This window comes from Syngnathoides biaculeatus, chromosome 23 (genome assembly GCF_019802595.1).
Source record: "Syngnathoides biaculeatus isolate LvHL_M chromosome 23, ASM1980259v1, whole genome shotgun sequence".
Lineage (NCBI taxonomy): Eukaryota > Metazoa > Chordata > Actinopteri > Syngnathiformes > Syngnathidae > Syngnathoides > Syngnathoides biaculeatus.
This window is the reverse complement of record NC_084662.1, coordinates 15,450,859-15,474,631: the sequence shown is the minus strand read 5'-3', so window position 1 is coordinate 15,474,631 and position 23,773 is coordinate 15,450,859. Positions and strand designations below refer to the sequence as shown.

General features: G+C 44.4%; 2 protein-coding genes across 2 annotated transcripts; both read right to left on the bottom strand.

Annotated features, from left to right (window-relative positions):
• Positions 1 to 1,356: 1,356 nt before the first annotated feature.
• rsph3 (radial spoke head 3) lies at positions 1,357 to 5,651 on the bottom strand. The gene is made up of 8 exons (XM_061811960.1): positions 5,444 to 5,651; positions 4,913 to 4,994; positions 4,696 to 4,837; positions 2,899 to 3,044; positions 2,623 to 2,826; positions 2,218 to 2,380; positions 2,055 to 2,141; positions 1,357 to 1,777 (listed from the first exon to the last, which is right to left on the bottom strand). The coding sequence occupies exons 1-8, from the start codon at positions 5,560 to 5,562 to the stop codon at positions 1,707 to 1,709; spliced, it is 1,014 nt and encodes a 337-aa protein (XP_061667944.1). The 5' UTR covers positions 5,563 to 5,651; the 3' UTR covers positions 1,357 to 1,706.
• tagapb (T cell activation RhoGTPase activating protein b) lies at positions 5,479 to 19,463 on the bottom strand. Its single transcript, XM_061811959.1, has 12 exons — positions 19,212 to 19,463; positions 18,039 to 18,080; positions 17,169 to 17,253; positions 17,037 to 17,084; positions 16,029 to 16,098; positions 15,630 to 15,775; positions 13,959 to 14,120; positions 13,099 to 13,208; positions 12,735 to 12,921; positions 12,569 to 12,650; positions 8,725 to 11,589; positions 5,479 to 5,542 (listed from the first exon to the last, which is right to left on the bottom strand). Exons 1-11 carry the CDS (start codon positions 19,265 to 19,267, stop codon positions 10,466 to 10,468), a joined length of 2,112 nt encoding a protein of 703 aa, XP_061667943.1. The 5' UTR covers positions 19,268 to 19,463; the 3' UTR covers positions 5,479 to 5,542; positions 8,725 to 10,465.
• Between the last annotated feature and the right edge of the window lie 4,310 nt (positions 19,464 to 23,773).

The window sequence follows — 23,773 nt, the reverse complement described above, 5'->3', positions numbered from 1 at the left end:
GATTTTCCGCATTTTGGGTATTTTCATAGCCGTCTTTAAATATTTTGTTTTGGTACTCAAACCAAAGTAAAGAGGAAGCTGTGCAGTTTGTGATCACCCTAATTTCACATCTTTATTGAAAGTGTACTTCGCAGCCTCACCCAATGGGCATGGTCAAGGCATACACGCCTTATTGTTTGTCTCCTTTATTGTTATTATTTTTTGTTTCATTATTACGAACGATACTCGGTGGTAAAAAAAAATGCACTGCCGGCTTTCTTACGTCATCCTATCTGTATGACGTCAATACCAGCGATTTGTTGGCCTTACAGTATCAAACGAGTCAGATTCGTTCCCTTGTAGGATATATATGGAACGTGCTGGACATTTATACAATTTATATATTTATATTTTGTATGATTCATGCGCCTGCTTCGTGGATTGGTGTCCCGTCCTAGGTAGGTCGCACGACCTTAATGAGAGTATTTCTCCTATAAATGGATCATCATGAAAATGTCATTCGACTTAAGTAGTTGTATCACTTCTTCTTCTTCTTCTATCACTATGGTGACAAAATACAGCAATAAATTTTTCAAAGTTTTTTTTTTTTTTTTATCTTGGCAGGTGCGCGTCATGCGCAACGCGTATGTGACGTGACAGCGGGGAGGGGCCACCGAAGTGATCTGACCAATCCCATGACGTTATTAAAATAGACTCCTATAATAGGCGCTTGGTGCTACGTTTTGACAGAAAGGAAAAACATTAGTTATTTGCCAGTTCGTGAAGCAATAAGAATATGCATAACCTGAATTTTAATGCATTGTCACTTTGTATATCATTTAGGGGGGGGAGGTTAAACTGCAAGCAAAGTGAAATTTTACTCTTAAACTTCATTGGGATCAGCAAGGAATTCTCTTGGGTAAAACTATCAGAAACACTTCATTTTCAGTCTAAACTCGAATATTAATTCCTTGATACCTTTTTAATTCATTCTCAACAAGCTATTCTTTTCATTTTTGTACTTGTCCGTACAGTATGTCCCACTGAACCTGTTAGCCTAGCTTCTTGTATTTCTTCTTCTACTACTAAGCTTCTTGTTTGTTTAATCGGTCAATCTAGATGACCTGTGGCACCGTGCTGCCTCACACAGGTCGGCCTTGGTACTGCAACAGTCATCTGGTTTTGAGTAGGAGACTTCACGCTTTTGGCGGAGATATTGTGATTCGTGTGTTGCCAAATGCCAAATTTGCCCTCCTGGCGGGTCTCTCACGTTTTGAAAATCAGTATTGTACCCCGCTTTCGGTAGACTACAAGAATAGCATTAAATGTAACTCGATAAAGCAGGAAGTGTGACTGTAAACATGAAAATCTACGGAATGACCCAAAAAATAATCTATTGAAATAAATGAATTTAAGTGAGAGTAAAAATTGTTGCAGAAATGAGCGCACCAAGATAACTTAGTGTGTGTGCAAGCATGATTTTTTTTTTTACAAGTGCCATGAGTTTCTGGTAAAAGGCAAGAAACAGCAATGATAAGAGGCTATTTGAACAAACAATGCATGCCTGAGACAAAATGTCTGTTCACTGCTCCTAATCGCAAACATGAGGTCAGTGATGAGGAAAATCAGGAATCAGGGTGTACTTTTAACAGAGAGTCTTTGGAACTGTGACACAAAAGAAATCCACGAACAAGTGATTAGTCTGTTGTTTTCGAGGATACAAGCCACTACTTCTCTGGCCGTGCCTCCGACTGTGCATAGAGTGGCAGTTTTTGCTGGGCCACATCATGGATGAGGTCTGAAATAGGCAAGAATTACACCATGAGTTGAATTTCTTCACTGTAAAATGCTCGATAAATCCCCTCAAGTTTAAAAAAAAATACATATATATCCACTAGGGAGCAGTGTAGTCGCTGAAATGTTTCGAATACATTTACCCTTACTTCCCTATAGTTAAAATTATATGAAGCAACCAACTCCTGTAAATCACGTGCAGGCTTAATAGCAGTATTATTATTTTAAAAATAGCAAGATCTCAATAATAGAAGTTGCTCTGGAGACACGTTCATACTTACTGTCTAAAATCTGCCTTGCTGCATTTCTCTTTTCTAATTTGTTGTTCACCTCATCCATCAGCCACGGAAAGAAGTTTGTCTCAATATCTGAAAATCAGAAGCGCGCAGGACACTTCGACGAGCTTCCTTAAAGTACAACCGTATAATTGACGGCGTTTCGCACCTTTCTCAACGGGGTCATAGAAGAAGCCGTGGACCCTGAGGGACTTAAAGACCGTTGGCACAAGCTCGGACAGGTACTGCTGGCTGTAGGCCAGCGCCGCAATCTTCTCCACAGTCTCTTTTTCCATCCTCAGCGCTTTTTTCTGCTGGGCAATCCGGCGCTCCTGGAAAACGGGAAAGGTTTATTTGGACCAACCATCCATTTTCGACAGTGTTCGTCCTCATTGCGAATTAGCTGGATGGAGCCAATCCCTGATGGTTTTGCGCCTGGGGCGGGGTACGCCCTGGACTGCTTGCCAACCCAAAAAAATAGATACTTACAATCACTAGTTTTTTTGAAGGCACCATATCTGTCCGAGCCAAACTAATTTTCCTCGGGGAAACCAACAGGAAGTCAACCGAGTACCTTTTCCTCCGCGCGCCGCCTCTCCCGCTCCTGGAGCCGCTGCAGCTCAGCCAGTTCGGCGTTCCGAAGCTCCTGGAAGGCCCTCTGCTGCGCTCGCAGACGGGCCAGCTCCTCCTCCTCCATCACCTCCAGCAGAGACTGCTCAATGGTCTTCCCCACCAAGACCTCCAGCAAGGGTTGCACCTCTCTGTCAAAGTCAAACAACTGCAAAAGAAAGTCACTGTGCACTATGTTCCACTCTACAAGTAAAAATGTTTTGAATCCAAAGGCACCGACCTCCCCCTCCTCTATTTGTGTCGCAACGTCTTTGCCAGATTTGGCAGGTATGAAAAGCGGCGTTGCGGGTCTGTCCAGGAGAGGGTCAGTCTGGCACTCCGTGTGTGAAACTTCTACGTCGTAGCTCAGCTCTTCCAGATACAGTTCTGCAACAAAACAGAAGCCTTGACGCTCATAACGGACTGAAGAACGACAGACGAGCGTGGTCTGAAATTCTTGTTCTTTTCGTTTCAGCTTGTCCCGTTTGGGGTCGCCACAGCGTGTCATCTTTTGCCATTTTCCATCTAAGCCTATTGTGCATCTTCCTCTCTCGCACCCACTGTCCTCTTGTCTTCCCTCACAACATCCATCCACCTTTTCTTTGGTCTTCCTCTCGCTCTTTTGCCTGGCAGCTCCGTCCTCAGCACCCTTCTACCAATATACTCACTCTCTCGCCTCTGAACATGTCCAAACCATCAAAGTCTGCTCTCCCAAATCTTGTCTCCAAAACATCCAACTTTGGCTGTCCCTCTAATGAGCTCATTTCTACAACGTAGCGCGAGAGAAAATGTCACGAACCAACGGAGCACAGGCGGACCCGGATGCAGGACTCCGAGACGAAGACATGATGTTCAGTGGGTTTTATTATAATGAAAGTTGTGCACGACAACACTGTCCAGAAGCCAGGATCCAGAACACAAGAAACAATAACTATAAGTCAACTAAAGAGTACAACAAAAGCGTGACTGGGCTATAATGGTGCAGTAACCCTGGATGCGGGTAAGCATACTCAACGAACTGGGAAATGCCAGTGGCAAAACTCGAACTTAAATACGTGGTCTAATCGCAGTGCCTCATGTGAAGCAGCTGTGACTGGCGACAGGTGTAATAGATGAAACCGCAGGGAGTGGTGGCCAGACCACACCCTCCTTGCCCGTGGTCCAGGCTTGCACATGACAGAAGATGCCAGAAGAATGGAGGAAAAGTATGCTCGTCCCCATTTTTAAGAACAAAGGCGATGTTCAGAGGCGTGGAAACTAAATAGGAATAAAGATGATGAGCCACACAAAGGGAAAGAGTAGTGGAGGCTAGACTCAGGACAGAAGTATCTTGCGAGGAACAGGATGGTTTCATGCCTAGAAAGAGTACCACAGATGCATTAGCGGCGAGATGCGCCGTAGGTTTGTCAGAAGAATTTAAGGTGGAGGTGGGACTGCACCAGGGATCTGCTCTGAGCCCCTTCCTGTTTGTGGTAGTGATGGATAGGCTGACGGATGAGGTTAGAGTGGAATCCCCGCCACCTCTACCTTTGGCCTACGTCGCATCTCAATGTATTCCTTCCGCCTCTCTAAGTCCCACTTCTTCTTCGGTAATCTCTTTCCTTGGATGACTTCCTGTATTTTGCGGTTCCACCACCCCCTTTTCTATCAGAAGGCACCCCAAGTACTCTCCTGCCTGCCTCTCTGACTACCTTGGCAGTAGTATTCATGTCTTCCGGCAGCTCTTCCTGTCCATCTCGAGCTTGTCTCACCTCTTTCCGAAAGGCCACACAACATTCTTCCTTTCTCAACTCCCACCGCCTGATGCTCTGGTTTACGTTTGTCTTCTTAATTTTCCTGCCCGCTACCAGAGTCACCCTACACACCACCATCCTATGCTGTCAAGCTCCACCCTCCCCCGCCACTACTTTACAATCAGTAACCTCCTTCAGATGACATCATCTGCACAAAATATAATCCACCTGCGATCTTCTACCTCCCCTCTTGTAGGTCACTCTATGTACGAGCGTCCTCTGAAATTGATCACAAAAAAATTCACCCGTTTGGACAAGGTTGTGTTTTCTGCCTTGGACGGCCTCCGGGGTGGAAGCTCTTAGGGGGTCCTTGGTCTTTTTACGAGTCACGACCCTCCTCCTCATCTCTTGCTGTCTTTGTATTTCAGCAAGGTCTTCCTGCACCATCTGCACATTTCCAAACGAGTACATATTCAATCATAATAAACAAAAGTCCATAAATAACTCATACACTGAACATACAGTTGATAAAAAGCGCTGGGCGTAAGTGTTTCCCCTGATGACACGGCGATCATACATGATGTTTCCATAAGTACTGTGTGCCCTGTACACAAAGACAAAAGTTAAATCATTTATTTTTTTCCAAATCCATAAGGTAGACAGGTAGCAAGCATTTAAATATATTAAGATAAATGTTTAAATAGATTCGCCTTGACTTCAAAGTTTTATAATATTGACATAAATTAATACATAAATGACAACCTGTCGGCAACAGACTATAAATAATTTAGACATGCTGTACTATTTAATAAAGGTTACAACGCAGACCAATTAGTTTAATATATCCGCTAGGAGGCGTAACAACACAAAATTGATATCCTTTCTCAGTAGTTTATGGTTTACAATGGAATTCTCTTGCATTTGTCTTTTTTCAACTGCAAAAAAAAAGTTAAATGCTTGAACAAATTTTTAACTTATTGCACAATTTAGCAATACCAACTCCCGACAGCAAAAGTGAGCGAAAAAGTAATCATTTTGGAATAAACAACACACTTGTCAGTCTTTTCGCTGGCCTGTTGTCTGTATTTGGAGCGGTTCTCAACGGGCCTGGGACGGCTGGAGAAAGTGTACGTTCCGATCGTGTCTTTCTGGCTGTGTGAAATAAAAGACATCGTTTAAAAAAAAAAGGGGGGGGGGGGAGAAAATCCGCTGATTATGATTTCTGCAATAAACTCGTCCGTGTGCGGTCGCGAGAACAGCGGAAGCAACGAGCTACCTTGGCGACCGTAACCAGGAAGTGAACAACAGCAACCGTTACCAGAAAGTGCCGAAAGTGTCGTAATGGCCTGTTTTTGTAAACAGGTCGGGTGCTGGGTGCGTTTTAACTTTTGACATTTATTTCAGAAAATGTATGGCTCGATGGTTGCATGTACACCTCCGTAGGATTCAAAGCAACGTTTAATTTTGGGGTCCTCTATTTCTGCCAATGATATTAATAATTCATCCAGCTACAAAAGATTTTGCAGGTTCATACTACAAGAGAACACATTCTGAGAAAGAAAGCACTGAGAATATGAAATCAGAAAGCTCCCAAGTGAGATGAAGTATATCATCTAGGCCTAATGAAAGTAACGGATAAACTAGTACCTTTTTGTACAACTATGCATTTAATATAAGTCATCTGTTTTTTTTTTTAACCATTTGGAGATATTTATCCATCTATTTTGTATACCGCTTATCCTCATGATGGTTGCAGGTGCCGTGCTGCCCCTACTTATATTGTATTAGTTATTTATATTTTCATAAAATAAGTTATAAATGTGGGTGGCACGGTGGGGTAGCTGGAAAGTGTTGGCCTCACGGTTCTGAGGTCCCGGGTTCCACCCGCCTGTGTGGAGTTTGCATGTTCTCCCCGTGCCTGCGTGGGTTTTCTCCGGGCACTCCCATTTTCCTCCCACATCCTAAAACCATGCAACATTTGTTGGACACTCTAAAATTGCCCGTAGGTGTGATTGTGAGTGTTTGTCTCAATGTGCCCTGCGATTGGCTGGCAACCAGTTCAGGGTGTAGCCCGCCTCCTGCCCATTGACAGCTGGGATAGGCTCCTTCACTCCCGCAACCCTCGTGAGGATAAGCGGCAAAGAAAATAGATGGATGGATGGATGGATCAATAACGCATTTAATTTTTCATTTTTTTCTGTTCTAGGAAGGAGATACACACCCATTGATCAAATAAAAATTCCCCTTAACTCAACATTTGGCATTTAGAGCGAAACCGCATATAACTTTCTGCTTAAATATTGGCAATATGAATGCCATCTTTGTAATCAAAGATATGTCGCTAAATGGGAATGTCATACTAATAATCATCATATCAAATCAGCATATAGTCTGTAAGAAATGGATGGATGGATGGATGGATGGATGGAAGTTATAAATATTAGGACCTGAACCCATGCTTTACTGGGGTCAAAAATGTAAAAATACCAACTAGTTTTTAGAGCAGTGCTAGTCTCCGCCTGGTTAATATGAATGTGCCTTTGAGCAACGCACCGTCCATACCCCTCGGTTCAGAGTTGTGCAGCACAGTTTGCGCACTTTTTTTTTTTTTTTTTTTTGCATGTGAGCTGCTTCTCCGTGTGATGTTCAACAAAAGTATATTAAAAAGCAGAGTAGAAGTAGAATCTCCGGTCCCGTCCCCTCCCCGTCAGTATGGTAAAGTGAAAATGAGGTCGCATACTCAGATCTTCCAAATCGTGTTCAGTGACAGACGTGTCATTGATTTGAGAATTGCTCCACACATTTTGCCCGTCTTTGTTGTTACATAACAAGCCGTGGCAATAATCACCCGTTATGTAATGTTTCCGTCAAAGCTAGCAATATATTCACACTCTTCGCACAACACAAATAAACCGGCGGGTGATGTGACCGCGTTTGGGCCAACGTCATTTGTTTTGATCCCTTTTCAAAGAAATTGCGCCGTTTGTGCTCAGATGAGCGCATTCACTTCTGTCGCGCTGTTTACGCTCGAGCGGCCGCGTATTGTTCGGCGGCAATGAGGGCTAAATGCCTGTTTTGGCCTCCGCTCGTTAGTCAGCCATTGAGATTATGCAATAGACGGGGCGCAGGGCCACACATTCATTTTTTTTTTCCCCTCTTTACTCACTCCTTCCTCTTTTGTGTTGTACTGCGGGTGTCCCGATTCACAAAAAGAATTGAAAAAAGTTGGAGTTTATCTGCTGTGTGTTGTCAAAATTCGCATTCGCTTGTGATTAGCAGCACATGCGTGGCGGTGAGGTCTTATTTATAGTCTCATAATTGATGCGAAAGTCACAGTTCACAACTTAAAGTTACTTGAGTAAATATAGTCAGAGAGTAAAGAAATGAAAGTATAATGAATTATGCTTGGTGGTGTCTGCACGCTCTACACTCAGGACACATTGAGCAGTGTGTGTGAAACTGCTGCCTGAATCTTTTCATGTCCTTCTGGGCGTGCCACTTATTTTTTTCCTGTTACATAACATTGTGGCCAGTTAACATGTGAACCGCCTCCACCCTGAGGTTCTCCACACATTATACGACCCAACTACGCCGGGAGGAGATCCAGATCCATTTTTAAGCAACGACCAGAATCCGGTATTTAGAATATGTTTGGTGACGTGTCCATACGCTGGATACTGCGCACTGTTAGTGCTGCCTTCGTTTCTTAGCCGCTTATCCTCACGAGGGTCACAGGGAGCGCTGGAGCCTATCCCAGCTGTAAACGGGCAGGAGGCGGGGTACACCCTGAACTGTTTGCAAACCAATCACAGGGCACATCGAGACCAACAGCCGGACTCACAATCAAACCTAGGGGCAATTTAGAGTGTGCAATTAGTTTTGCATGTTTTTGGGATGTGGGGAGGAAACCGGAGTGCAAACCCACGCAGGCACGGGGAGAACATGCAAACTCCACACAGGCGGGTCTGGGATTGAACCAGGGACCTCAGAACTGTGAGGCCAACGCTTTACCAGGTAATCCACCGCGCCGCCTTCTTGACAGTGGGTGCCCCGCAAATGTCTGGTGACCGGCCCAGAATGTAGAGTACTTCGCTTGTTGGCCAAAGTCAGCTAATTTAGGCTTGAGCTCACCCACGACTGAAGAATGAAGATAACTGCATTTGTCAACATTGCCATAATGTACCAGGATCACTTTTGTGGTTTATCATACTATTCCTGCTGAAACAGATTAATATTTATTTCAACATTTGAAGTTACAACCCAAATACACAAGCTTAGTGTCGGCACGTGCAGGACAATATCCATCGAATCTATTCTCTTAACTGGTCACGAACCTCTGGTGCGGGGCTGGACCCAAATGCAGGACTCCGAGACGAGGGGATGATGTTAGGCGTAGTTTTTTTCAAAGCTGAGGTCATACACGGTGTAAGCAGTCGAAGAAGGCAGAGGTACAGAAACGCTAGGCTAGGCAGGATCCAAAAGACACGCAGGGAGGTCTGATGACTAGGAGACAACTATGAACTAGGTCTTGACTATGACTATGAAACAAACTAAGACAGGATTAAACTGTGACGAGGATAGCTCAACAACACACTATTTTCAGTGGTGGAGATTTCGACTGTCAGTGAATGCAACTCAATAACTCAGGGCAACGAAATGGTAAATGCTGGTGACAAAGCTCCAACTTAAATATTTGGTCTAATCACAGTGCCTCGTGCAAAACAGCTGTGACCGTTGACGGGTGTCAGAGATGAGTCCACCCAGAGCAGTGGCCAGGCCACGCCCCACCGGCCTGCTCATGACATAACTGCGTATCCTTACTAGTGTTGCATTTACAGTACAATATACAGTAAATATACTAGTCCACAGTTTCTTCACTACTGTTGATTTGTATGTATAAAAATGACTAATCCTTGAGTACACGTGAAATGAAATATTTCAGATACTAGCGACGATGACTTTCTGGTTTTGATTTAAAGCGAGTCGCTGATAAAGACGGAAGGAAGAACATTTGAGATCGCAGTAAGGGAACAACAATTCAGAGAAAAACCAAATCCGTTCATGTGACCCTTTCTGGTTTCCTTGTCATGGTTTAATTTTTTTTTTTTTTTTTTTGCGTATGCGTCACAACACACCGTTCTCTCAATGACTCTTTGTCACTTTGTTGCACAACAATTGGACGAAAGAGAAGTTGATCTTGACAGTTTTTACTTATTCCACTCAAAAGTTGCTGTAATCCAAATTGCTGCTGCTATTTATTTATTTTCTATTTACAAACAATGAACTATGTTATTGACAACAATGTATTTTAATGTAGTGAAATGAGAAGGCCAATAAAACAAGCAAGCAAGACATTTGAGTCACGACTATATTTAAATATAGTAAAGCGCAAAAGTCCAAGGCCATTATAGTGTTGTTTATCTTAGCTTTGCAAAATTCAAAATAAAAAAGACGAAAGTGACATTTAGTGTAAGCCGCCCACTCCTACTTTCATTTGCTGTGTACAGTAGTAGTTGAAAATGCGCAACAACAAAAACTTGCTATATATGAAAATGCCCGTCATTAAAACAACACTGATTGAGGTGGCCAAATACTTTTGCACAGTACTGCATTAAATATTAGAATCAAAAGAGACAAACGTACCTTCATAGCTTCATTTTGATAGACTACATTATCTATCAAGACTGTACATGTGTACTCTATAATAGTACTACTCGGGAACGGCATGTACTCTACGTGCAAACATTTAAACATAATGCGGTATAGATAAAAACAGAGTTCAGAGAACAATAAACCGATCCCATGATATGAGCGCGCGTTCCTCCGGCAGAGTTGAACCGCGGGCGGAGAACGAAAAGTTCATTTTTTTTCAATGGCTGCAGCCTGGAAACACAGTCGCTTTGTCACGAGGCCCGTCGGCGTTACGTCAGAGTCCAGAATGACTGAACCGTAGGGGAGCAATTGGGGGCACAATGTCCTGCTGAGGCACAATTATCCGGGGGGGGGAATCAAAGTCCGGCCAAAAGTAGAACACACGGTGAAAAGTGGTCCTGAAGCTATGGGTTGTGTGGTCAGTCAAACGTAGGACTCTTTAGCATATTGAAATTCCTCAAACACAGGCTGGCTGCACCTCCGGGATACGGTCTCCCGATGAGCCGCCGCTGCGGACACGGATTCGGACGCGGCCCTCTGGCGGGAGACCAGCCTGCGCCCCGGAATTTCCTCCCGTGCTTCTTGCTTGCAACTGTCGACGGGGCGATTGTCCAAGTAGCTCGGCGGGAAGGAATAATTCCCAGAAGACGGGCGGGATCTTCTTTCCAGAGCTATGGCGTCGTATACAGTCATGGAACCGTAGCGCGGAGCAAGAAGCGCGCTGTGCACCGCCTGCTCGTACGGAGGCGGACTGCAGGGCAGCCTGCTGTCCGCGTGCCTGAAGACTTCGATGGCCGACAGGGGCCGCGGCTTGGGGTCGGTCGGAGAGAGCGCTTCGCTCCGGGAGTCCTCCTGGAGCGTTTCACAAGGGGAGGCGTTGCCATTTTGGTGCTGCTTCTTCAGGCTGTTCCTACTGAAGCCTCCCAAGCTCTTGGTGCGCATCAGGACCTTGTAGGCGGCCCTCAACGAATTTGAACGCTTTCTCTCGCTTGAAATCAACGGCGGCGAGTCCTCCTCGGGCCTCGGAGGAGCCGCGACGTTGCGGCCGGTTCTCCTGGAGCACGGCGGCGAGCCCGGCGGAGAGCTGGTGAACACGGAGCCCTCGGATTGGTTGGAGGCGGCGCTGTCGAGGGAAGAGCTGGAGCAGCCCGTGACTTGAATCCTGTTGTAGCTAAGCCGGTCCATGTTAGAGCAGCTGCTCAGTTTTGAAGAAGACAAACCGGGCCGCTGGTTTCCTCTCTGTGCCGTTTGCCAGAAGGAATCCTCAGAGATTGGCTTTTTTAAAGGTTGCTCTGCAAAGTTCTCGACAGAGCAGTCGTCATGGCTCCTGGAATGGCCGCAGAGGTTCGACGCGTCGCCCGAGGGCAGAATGATGGGCTCGGAGCAGCGACGGTTGAAGGCAGGCTTGGAAATGAAGATCGCATCCGACGAACACGTCGAAATGGTGAGGTTGAGGGAGGGAGACGAACCGCTGCCCCCGGCGTCCCCATCTCCGTCCGGATCGGTGCTGTCGTACGCCGAGTCGTGATGCTGGGAGGAGACGGAGTCTGGGAGGGAAAAAAAAACCCCAAATCCTCCATTAATAAGTGTGCATGTGTGTAAAGGTTCCAGGTATTTGTAATTTTATTCCCAACATCTGAAACCACATTTCCACTTCCCATTATGTGACGAAAACCTGACTCGGCATTGGCCCACCCGTGTATGGGGTGGCACGTCTAGTTGAATGAGTAGTTTTTCCCCCAACCCATTCTGTATTTAATAAAGGTACCAGCCAATCGGGGGGCACATAGAGACAAACAGCCGCACTCACAATCGCACCTAGGGGCAATTTAGAGTCTCGAATTAATGTTGCATGTTTTGGGGATGTGGGAGGAAACCAGAGTGCCCGGAGAAAACCCACGCAGCCACGCGGAGACCATGCAAATTCCACACAGGCGGGGCCGGGATCGAACCCAGGTCCTAAGAACTGTGAGGCCAACGCTTAACCAGCTGATCCAGCATGCCGCCCGCTTAGTCTTCGAGTCTCCATACAAAGATATCGCCGTGTTAAGACTATTTGTGCTGCTTTAAAGGGAATGAAAGAAGCCGCTTTGATTGGTTAGAATTGAAGTTGGCTGTGGAAATGCTTACACCTGTGGAGATGTCCCGTTTTAAATGCGCTGTGGGGTACACCGGCCCATGAAATGACCAAAACCAGGTCTAGCCCACATCCTCGCACAGTCCTGGACCCTTCATGTTGTCGCAACATTCTATTATGAAAAAGTAATGCTTCCAACGTAGGAGCCATCGCTAACGTTTAGTTTAGCGTGCTAATGCTAGCCTAGTATTGCTAGGGTTGCTATTTATGGCGATTGCACATTTTTGTAGTTAGTTTACGGCTTTTGTGAATCACGGTCGTGCACGTGAATGAGGGGGCGTGGCTTCGGGCACACTCGGATTGTTGCAGAGGGGATTAATCAAGCGAGGTCGCGTTCAAATCTTGCTTAAACACCCCCAACCCACTTTAATATGCATTTTGTTAAGCACCTTCATCGGTATCCAAGAGGTGCGGGATATTCTCTCCGAGGATCTCGCAGTGTTGAATCAGGAACTGCGTGAGCTCTGTGACCTGTAGCACACAGAAGAATTATAAAATACTTTTTTTTTTCCACACCACGCACGCGGGTCGAGAGCGCAGGAGGCATCCAGGCACCTTTTTCATGGTCTCCTTCTGCTCTTCGAGCGGCGTGACCTCCATTTGCAGCAAGGTCGGGGCGATGCACACCGCGAGGTTGTAGGCGTCCATCTTGTTGTGGTCGGCGTTCTCGAGGATGTGATGGAGGACGCAGGCGAGGTGCTGCAGGAGGAGCTTGTTGGGCCCGGGGAGCTTGTTTACCACCCTGGAACCGGGAGGAAGGGGAAAATGGAACAGGGAGAACATTTTTAACCTTGGTGTGCTTTTTTTTTTCCACAATCAGAAAAAAGTTGTTGAGTAAACCGGCCACATCAACCAATGCTTTGCCAATTGTTAAGTCGTCAAATTATGCGCCGATGCCCTTTTGGACTCATGAGCCCACCTTCTGAGTTCTCGCTCTCTCTGCTGGCTTTCCTCCATCTGCATCGCAGTCATCCACTCGTGGTAAAGTTCACAAACCAGCAGGCTCCCGGGAAGTTCTTTCAAAAAATTCTAATGAACGGTAAAGAGAGCCCGAATTTAGATGTGAGTCGTGCACTTTTGCGCTCGCGCGCGGCAACGTGTCATTACGGCAAATTGAAGCATTTGAGCGGAAAGGAAATGACATGGTCGAGCCCCTTAAAAAATGTAAGAAAAGCAAATTGGAGTGCTTGCAAAATTATGCGTCGAGGTTTCGCGTGCATATTTTTCAAGTACAGTTGAGCAGGAAATGATGCATTGTAAATATAATGCAATAATAAAAGCGCAAGGGCAGTTTGTCACGATACGGCCATCATACAGTACAAAATAAGATTACGTAACACCACTCAATATAAGGGAAGTATTATTCGTTACATTCCTTCATATTCATCCATTTTCTTTTGCCGCTTACCCTCACGAGGGTTGCGAAACTTGCTGGAGCCTATCCCAGCTGTCAAAGGCTGGAGGCAGGGTATGCCCTGAACTGGTTCCCAGCCAATCGCAGGGCACATTGAGAGAATAGTCGCACTCACAATCACACCTAGGGGCAATTTAGCCTGTCAAATTAATGTTGCATGTTTTTGGGATGTGGGAGGACACCGGAAAGCCCGGAGGAAACCCACGCAGGCGCAGGGAGAACATGCAAACTCCACACAGGCGGGGCCAGGATCGAGCCCGGGTCCTCAATTGTGAGGCCAACGCTTTACCAGCTGTAAAATCAATAAGGAAAGCAGTGCAGCGCAATAAAATAATGTTTAAATTAAATCAGAAGAAAGGGCATACTTTGAGCAGCCCCACCAGGAGACCGACGGGCTGGGCCTCCATGTCCACTTGCAGGCCGGCATTGAGCCTGTCCCGGACCTCCTTCATGTTCTTGTTGTGGCAAGTCTTCCGGAACACTCCCTCCGTGGACGGCCCCCTTTTCCGCAGCAACACCAGCATCTCCTGGACGGGAGGAATCCATATTCAAGATTGCCATAACAACGGCTGAACGGGACGCGGGGCGATTGAATGAACGTCGTGTGCAAAAACAAAAAAAAATGGTTTCGTGTGCTCATTAAGAGACCTGGACAACAAATTTACCACAGTAATTAGAAAACGGAGGAATTGTTGTTTTTCAAAAAGACTCTAATTAACCCTCAGCCATTGTGTGTATTATGTATGGATGTATATATTTTTTTTTCTTAGCTGCTTATCCTCACGAGGGTCACGGGAGTGCTGGAGCCTAATCCACCTGTCAACGGGCAGGAGGCGTACACCCTGAACTGGTTGCCAGCCAATCGCAGGCACATGGAGACAACAGTTGCACTCACAATCACACCTAGGGGCAATTTAGAATGTCCAATTAATGCTGCATGTTTTCAGAATGTGGGAAGAAACCAGACTGCTACTAATATATATTTTTTTATTTTTACTAATATATATTTTTTTATTTTTAATCATTATTAATTTTATATATATACATATATATTCATACACATGTGTATATATATTAGGAATTAATATATATACAATATAAATTTTATATGTGAATTATTTTTATTTGTTAATTATAATAATTATTTCTCTTAATCTTTTTTTAATTATTTACCTTTTATTATTTTTTATTTTATTTAATTCATATTATATTTATATATAATTTATATATATACATTTTCTGCCACATATGGCTATAATCTAATTTATTTTCATTTTTGGGCCTTTTACTCCATTGCGTTTTCAATTATGTAATATCGGTTGGTACATTTTATTTGTTAATTATAATAATTATTTCTCTTAATCTTTTTTTAATTATTTATCTTTTATTATTTTTTATTTTATTTAATTCATATTATATTTATATATAATTTATATATATACATTTTCTGCCACATACACACACACTAACCCTATAATCTAATTTATTTTAATTTTTGGGCCTTTTACTCCATTGCGTTTTCAATTATGTAATATCGGTTTGTACAAAAGCTTTCATTTTTATTTTTCAACGCTTTTTTCGGACAATGCACGAGTTGTTAAAACAACCTCAGTCATGTCCTCAGGAACACCAAGTTATGTAATATATAGTAAAGCTTCCACTTCAAATTAAAATGTAGCTCCTTTCTCTATGGTTAAAACACGGTATCGCCATTTCTTACATCAAAATTGTAATATTCGTTTGGTCCATTGGAGTGCAGAGAACCACTGAAAAGCTCTCTTGGGAAATTTAAAATATTTATTGCCTAATCCACATATTGCCAATGAATCAAAATCAGGTGTTGTGCCCAGAATGAAGCCCATTTTACCCAAATTGTACGATTCAGTAACAAGAGATTTAAAATTTTCAGTAAAGCCAAAAGCCAAACCTTGCTGTAAATACCGTGTCAAGTTATTAACGCATCTAGAATGGTTGAAAAGAAGGAAGCGAGGTGCACACAAACACGCTCAGAGGTGAAGGTCAAACCAACGACTTACCGTGACGGGCTTCGGGAGAGAGCCGTCATCCGGGCACACTTTGCAGAGGGGCCGCCCGAAGAGCTGAGTCTTGCCGTCCGGGTGACTTGCTTTGCCGATGAAACTCGAGCCCTTCTTCAGCGTCTTCATCAAGCTCCATTTCGTTTCTGCCGGGAGCGACAACGTTCCATCCATCAGGCGGACAAAAGATTGCCTCCGGCGCCAAATTCAACTCATTCTCCAAAAAGCGTGCACGAGGGCTGCCGTCGCTCGCACTTGTCAGTTTCCTCCCTCCCTGTGCATGCGGTTTTGCGATTTTGCTTTAGTGCCACCGCTCATCTGACACTTCGCGGGCCCCGCTCCCTGTTGCAAACTACCCATTGAGTAACATCCGCGAAAAGGAAGTCGAGCTCAACTCACCGAGCGTGTGCACCATCTTGCCGTCCTGGTTGTCCGACAACTGGGGCACGGCCGAAGTGTTTGCATCTCCCTGGCGACAAAATAAAACACCCGTTGAGTATGAAAGAGGAACATGAGAATGCAGATGAGGGGAGCAAAAAAAAAAAAAGGCACATTTCTTCCTCCGACCAACAACATCGGTTAGAATACCGACCGCAGTGGTAATGAGTACTCATCAGGACTCAAAATAACACGTTTTTTATTTTTACACGCTACAGTTTGAATAGCACATCAATGCGGTGTTCCCTTTGGCGGACCCAAACCCATCCAAAAGTCATGCAAATGGTTCAATCGGAATATGTAATGCTCCGTTCTGTCTGTCTTGACAGACTTTTTTTTTTTTTACCCCAAAGATCTACTTTTCAAGCACAATGATGTTCCAACCGTTTTAAGGTTAATGTTATGTTGCCGCCTATATTTAAATACAGAATTAGCTTTTTGTGTACTGTATTGTCTGTGCTTTCATCCTGGATCAGGCTGTGCTAAGATGGAATTTTAAAATTACACACCGTCTCATCCTGCACTTTCTACTCTGGCTTCACACCAGACCTTTCCCGCTCAGAAAAGAGAAAATCTGGTCCAGTTTAACCACTTTTTCTTCAATTATTCACATAATCCAACAGTCATTCCATCTTAAAACAATAGCATTTCTTTTTTAACTTTTTCCAAAAGTAAACATAAGAAGCATGTCTAGCTCGTCTTTGCTCTACGTTGCCCAGACTGTGTCGCTAACTAAAGCAGCGGTGGTGGTACGCTGTCATTATAAAACACATTGATGGGCTGCGTAAGCGCTGTAACATTTGTAATCATGAGTGTACGTCTTAAAGGGGGGAGGGATGCCTGATCACGATCAACACATTGAGGACCTCTGCGCAAGGCCATGGTGAAAAATCTGATAATTCCACTCAAATCGGTTAGACGTGGGTGGACGGCCTCCGAATTTAGCACTCAAAAGAGGGTCATACTCACATCAAAGTTGACAAACTGCTCCATGCCGCCTCCGATGAGATTTTTCGTCTAAATGATGAAGAGAGAAATGATTGGTCAGCGGTTTGAAGATGAACTTCCCCCATTTTGCCGAGACCGTTGCGGTATACTCACTGCAATGTTGCCACCGAAAACCTTCATGAGGATCTCCGGACAAGGAGAAGCGCAACCGGCCCTGGCTCTCGCTTCTTCTGTTTTACTGAGCAAAAAAAATCAAATCAAATCAAATAACACATAAATGGAAAAGGAAAATCAACTGAAAAGCCACATTTGTCATTTTTGGGACGGTTGCTTTTTCACGTGCTGCGATTGGGAGAGAAACCACATCTGCGTTCAAAATGTACTTTACACTGAAGTTACACTTAAGGTTTGTATAATGCATGCATGAAAAATGTGTAATATTTGTGAGATGCATTTTAACTGTACTCTTGTGAATCATGTTATTTCTGTTTGTATACTGCTTACTGCTCTTAAGCAATTTAAATGAAATTTTCTACTATATTCATGTATATACACTATATATATATATATATATATATATATATACATATATATATACATAGAAAAAGTCATTTAAATTACTTAAGATCAGTAAAAAGTATACAAATACACAATACACAAATAATATATATATATTTATATATATATATATATATTTAGACTAGATATACTACGGTAGATACTATATATAGTAGAAAATTCATTTAAATTGCTTAAGAGCAGTAAAAAGTATACAAAAACACAATACACAAATAACATAATTTTATATATATATGTAGTGAGAATTATGGGCATAAAAAAATTTAATTATGGGCATAAAAAAATTTATGTGACCTCAGTGAAGTTGTATTTTCATTGCATTGCTACAATCTAGATGAGGTCAAAATCTGCTGCACAATCCCGCTACACTCCAGATAATCTTTGACGTAAGCATCCAAAGCGAAATACCTCCAACAAAAGAAACAATACTGGGGAGTCTCCTACCTGTGGAGGGTATCGAACCAGCGCGCCGCCACCTCAGGGGAGCTGCGGGGCAAACGTCAACATGAGTGCGACCGATCCGCACGGCAACAATCAAAGCAGTACTGAGAGCGCGCGTGCTGTCACGGGTCTCTCTTGACGAGGCGGAAAGTACAACTCGGGCAGTCATGGGAACAGGAAGCTGCGTCACGGCACCCCCCACTCCCCCCCCACCCCACACACAGCCTCCACACTTCCTCTTTGCCGACCATCGGTGGAAAGTGACGGGCGCAGCTTGAGCCCACGTTGACGATTCTAATACTGAAAGAAATACTGATCTATTATGCAAAAGTTGGATTATTTCCTTAATAAACAGTCTGATTGGGCAGCTAGGCCAAAACATAAATTGGCACATCATCAAATTGTGGGTTAAGATGTTGACATTGGACTAGGCCTATTTGTCTTTGCACGTGTCAAAGGTCAAAACATGAATTGACAAAGTGTTATTTCTGCGGTTTTGCGATGAAGTGCTGCCTCAACGAGGAGAAAATGACATCCAAACCTTGTAGGCCTGAGCGGCACGGGGCGGGGGGAGTTCAATTAGCCAGTGACAGCTTTGAGATTCATCCGCAGTCCGGACAAGGACGGGTAAACACGTCCCCAGCTCGGGGTGGTGTCGGCGGCGCATTGTGGGGGCTTGCCTTGCTCTGTTGTCATGGTAACATAAGCCACACAAGTGGAATTTAACAAGTGCGAGGGTGCCATAACTCGTCACGCTTTGTTTATTTTAACCAACAAATGACAGATTTTTTTATTGAGACACCTGGGTGGTAAGTTTTGTTCAAATGCTTTCCTTTCAAACGTGTTACTGGACCTCGTTAGAAGAAAAAGACGCATTTCCGCAGAAACCCGGCGGAAAATCGGTTTGGCCGCCAGCTCCGCCGTTTCATTCCTGTTTCGCAATATCTCGTCTTGTGATGCCGCCGAGGGAACTTTCTCCTTGGTGTTTCCCTATTTTCAACGCGGGCCACAGATCACATGCGCACTTACTAGCAAGCCAGCGTCTTACGCGAAAAGTCCCAAAAAAAAAAAGAAAGTGTCCTTGAAATGTTTGTGACCCAAATTAAGAATTATGAATCTTTGCAATCGTAAACTGAGCGTGATCGAAAACTGCGCGTGTGCCGAGTGTCAGCTCACCAAAAACACACCAGACAAAAAGTGAGGCCCCAAGCCACTGCGAGGGTCACGCTCATATCCGCGTCCCCCGCCGTCCCCTCGTCGCGCTCTGCCTCATCTCGGAACGCGTGGAGCCAGACGTCCTCTAGTTTCACGCGGTGCTTGACGCGGTAGCCGGCGGTGGACCTGCGCAGAGCCAGGGGGTGAGATTTGCTAGGAAGGACCGGGCGGTCTGGATATCCGCAAAGACGCTGCAGAATACTTGAAAAAACATCTCGCACACCGTTAACAGTAATAACTGCTCGACTTGGTACGCGTCCCTACTGGAACGGTGGGCGGGCTGTGGTTGAGAACTGAAAGTCGTCTGCCTCCCACTTGGGAACTTCACGACTTTCATCCACTCTTACTAATCCATAAACTACAGCAATGATGCTTGTTTTATCACAGTATGTTTTTTTAAACCTGGAAAGCAATCATTTTTAATGTTAGTGCGTCTCACTTGAGTTTGAGTGCTTCATCTACAGTGAAGAAAAAAAGTATTTGAACACCCTGCTATATTGCAATTTCTCACACTTAGAAATCATGGAGGGGTCTGAAATTTTCACCTAGGTGCATGAGAGAGAATCTAAAAAGTAATATCCAGAGATCATAATGATTTTTTTTAATGATTCCTTTGTGTGATACATCTGAAAATAAGTATTTGAACACCTGAGAAAACCAATGTGAATATTTGGTACAGTGGCCTTTGTTTGCAATTACAGAGGTCAAACGTTTTCTGTAGTTGTTCACCAGGTTTGCACACACTGCAGGAGGGATTTTGGTCCACTCTTCCACACAGATCTTCTCTGGACCAGACAGGTTTCTGGGCTGTCGCTTAGAAACACAGAGATTTAGCTCTCTCCAAAGTTTTCCTATTGGGTTTATCTCTGGAGACTGGCTAGGCCATGCCAGAACCTTGATATGCTTCTTACAGAGCCACTGCTTGCTTTTCATGGCTGTGTGTTGTGCGTGTGAAAGAACCAGCCACAACCCACCTTCAATGCTCCGACTGAGGGAAAGAGGTTGTTCCCCAAAATCTCACACAACATGGCCGCGGTCATCCTCTCCTCAATACAGTGCAGTCGTCCACTCCCATGCGCAGGGAAACACCCCCAAAGCATGATGCAACACCCCCATGCTTCACAGTAGGGATGGTGTTCTTGGGATGGAACTCATCATTCGTCTTCCCCAAACACCGTGAGTGGAATTATGACCAAAAAGTTCCAATTTGGTCTCATCTGACCACAAAACTTTCTCCCATGAGTCCTCTGTATCATCCAAATGGTCAGTGGCCAACTGAAGACGGGCCTTGACGTGCTGGTTTCAGCAGGGGAACCTTCCATGCCATGCACGATTTCAAACCATGACGTCTTAGTGTACTACCAACAGTCACCTTGGAAACGGTGGTCCCAGTTCTTTTCAGGTCATTGACCAAGTCCTGTCGTGTAGTCCTTACTGATTCCTCACCGTTCTAAGGATCATTGAGACCCCACGAGGTGATATCTTGCACGGCGCTCCACTCCGATTGAGATTGACCGTCATGTTTAGCTTCTTCCATTTTCTAATGATTGCTTCAAAAGTGGACCTTTTTTCACCAAGCTGCTTGGCAATTTCTCCGTAGCCCTTTCCAGCCGTGTGGGCTTGTGCAATTTTGTCTGTGGTGTCTTTGGACAGCTCTTTGGTCTCGGCCGTGTTGCAAGTTGGAGTCTTACTGATTGGATGGGGTGGACAGGTGTCTTTATGCGGCTAACGACCTCACACAGGTGCATCTGATTCAGGATAATACATGGGGTGGAGGTGGACTTTTAAAGGCGGACTAACAGGTCTGAGGGTCAGAATTTTAGCGGATAGACAGGTGTTCAAATACATATGTACGGCTGTATCACACAAATAAATCATTAAAAAAAAATCATACATTGTGATTTCTGGATTATTTTTTAGATTATCTCTCTCACAGTGGACATGCACCTATGATGAAAATTTGAGATCCCTCCATGATTCCCGAGTGGGAGAACTTGCAATACAGCAGGGTGTTCAAATACTTATTTTCTTTTTACTGTACTGTGAAATTTATATCAGGATTGATAAAAAGAGACAAACAGTATTTTTCAGTTTGCCTACCTGAACTGAGCCGAGGCCAAATATGACGCCACACCGCCAAACATGAATTTATGACGTGAAATAATCAAGATGCGTTCCCAGTTTACTCACAAAGTGACGACTCATGAGTGTAGTCTAGGCCCGGTTATTTTAAGACATAAAAAGCTACCATTTTGTTGTATGCTAGGCACAAGGGGGAGACAAAGTTTGTACGTTCCAGGATTTGGTGGAAGAACAAAATTATATCTGAATGAAATTGAATAACCTCGCATATGAGCTCTTTGTTTAAACGGCAACAGATCCTGTTTTGTTGCAATATTTTGGGGAAAAAAAAAAAAAAAAAAAAAAAACATTTGTGTTTAGTCGCAGCCGCAATGACTCAACAAAAGGGAGTCGCACAAGGTGGAGATTCCCTAGCAGTCCACATGTAACTTCTAAAAACAGCCATTTTGCCTTTAGTTCCGCTTTCACTCTCCTATTATGATTCTGTTTTTACTCTTATGAATATGAGATCCCCATACTACATACAACCCGATCCACTTCGGTGTGTATTGTGATATTTCTTTCAAGCACAAATTACAGCTATGTATAATTCTCCTGGAACGGACTATATTCTGATTTGATATGATGATTATTAGTATGACTTCCCATTTAGCGACATATCTTTTATTACAAAGATGGCATCCATATTGCCAATATTTAAGCAGAATGTTAAATGCGGTTTCGCTCTAAATACCAAATGCTGGGTTAAGGGGAATTTTTATTTGATCAATGGGTGTGTATCTCCTGGCTAGAACAGAAAAAAATGAAAAATGAAATGTGTTGTTGAGCCATCCATCCATCTATTTTCTTGGCCGCTTATCCTTACAAGGGTCGCGGAGAGTATCCCAGCTGTCAACGGGTACACCCTGAACTGGTTGCCAGCCAATCGCAGGGCACATAGCGACAAACAGCCACACTCAAAATCACACCTATGGACAATTTAGAGTGTCCAATTAATGCTGCATGTTTTCGGGATGTGGGAGAAAACCAGAGTGCCCGGAGAAAACCCACGCAGGCACGGGAAGGACATACAAACTTCACACGGGCGGGTCCTGGATTGAACCCGGGGACCTCAGAACTGTGAGGCCAACGCTTTCCAGCTGATCCGCCGTTCCGCCAAATAATTTTTTTTTCTCTTTGGAAATTAACATTCAGATCCTGGTAACCGCTATACAAATAACCTATTTTTAGTCAAATGTACATTTCGAAACGGATGAATCATTTTGGAAAATATGTGGTGGTGGGGGCGGTTCCGTGGGTGAAAATATGTTTTCAAGTTGTGTCTAAGTCAAAAGTGCTTTGGGTTTGATCAAAATATGTAGTTAAGGGCACGGAGGATGTGCTTATGAGTGTGTTAATAATGATAAAAACGTTAATTCTGAATTGGGGCGGGACTTGACCTGCAATGTCAACCCAGACTTAGATCGATTTTAATCTCACAAAGCGCAAAAATAATAATAATAATGAAAAAAAGGTTTCAATTCTGCAATGGTAGAAGGAGAGCCACGGGCTGGTCCACGGCTTCGACTTGGGTTTCCGAGCCCCGCTCAAGTGAGTCTGTGTGAACCTGACCTTGTATGTAAAGTAGCAGCTGTCACCAGAACAAACAATGGGACTTCCCCGAGACCTCAGTCCTTTCATTTATTTGATAATTTTGTTTCACACTCACTTGATCTTAGCGATGACGACGACGTCAGCGAAGAGGAACAGGTGCCGCTCCCTGGTCTTGGCGCCCTCCGTCACCTGAACGCACTCGTCCAGCAGCAGTTCTCCGTTCTCGCCGGTCAGACCGTGGACGAACGGGCTGTGCTCCACCGACACCCGGCGGGCGCTCTCCTCCCTGAACCGGCGCCGCACACGACAACATGTTCAACCGACACGATCACGTCGCAATTACCTTGTTGGGAAACATCAATACGACCCGAAAAGAAGAAATCCAATGTAATGGCGAGCGACTGTGCGCCGTTCATTATCAGCTGCAGCTCAGAATCAATTGCAAATAACATGACAAAAGCATCAAATCAAATACAACACGCTCGCCGGAGATCCTGATTACTGTCGATGTGTTTTTCTAGTCGAACTTGGCTTGATCCAGTTTGCCAATCAGAGGACATAAAAATGCTGAGCGCATTATCGATCCCTTCAGAGGTATTTGAGGCCGGTGTCCATTGCTAATAAACTTTAGTTTAAGTTGCCAACCTGCGCTACTGACTTTCAAGGCCCTGGCCAGATTACATTTGACACGGCAAAACAAAATAATAACCAAACATCCAGATATCACGTATCGCGTTTACTTCCGCGATTGCGGAAGAAGGTGCTGAGTGATGAGAGATGAAGAGGCTGACAACGTGTGGTGGCGCAGGCGATGTAGAAGACAATCCAGAGCACAGATTTCTGGTGAA

Excerpts from the sequence above, each read along its gene's own strand:
- rsph3 (XM_061811960.1), bottom strand. The coding sequence starts at position 5,562 with ATGTCTTTTATTTCACACAGCCAGAAAGACACGATCGGAACGTACACT. Across the intron at positions 2,827-2,898 it reads CACAAATAGAGGAGGGGGAG|TTGTTTGACTTTGACAGAGA; the intron begins GTCGGTGCCTTT and ends TTTCTTTTGCAG. Across the intron at positions 2,142-2,217 it reads CTATGACCCCGTTGAGAAAG|ATATTGAGACAAACTTCTTT; the intron begins GTGCGAAACGCC and ends TCTGATTTTCAG.
- tagapb (XM_061811959.1), bottom strand. The coding sequence starts at position 19,267 with ATGAGCGTGACCCTCGCAGTGGCTTGGGGCCTCACTTTTTGTCTGGTG. Across the intron at positions 18,081-19,211 it reads TTTTGTCTGGTGTGTTTTTG|CTCCCCTGAGGTGGCGGCGC; the intron begins GTGAGCTGACAC and ends TTTGCCCCGCAG. Across the intron at positions 17,254-18,038 it reads TGGTTCGATACCCTCCACAG|TAAAACAGAAGAAGCGAGAG; the intron begins GTAGGAGACTCC and ends TTTTTTGCTCAG.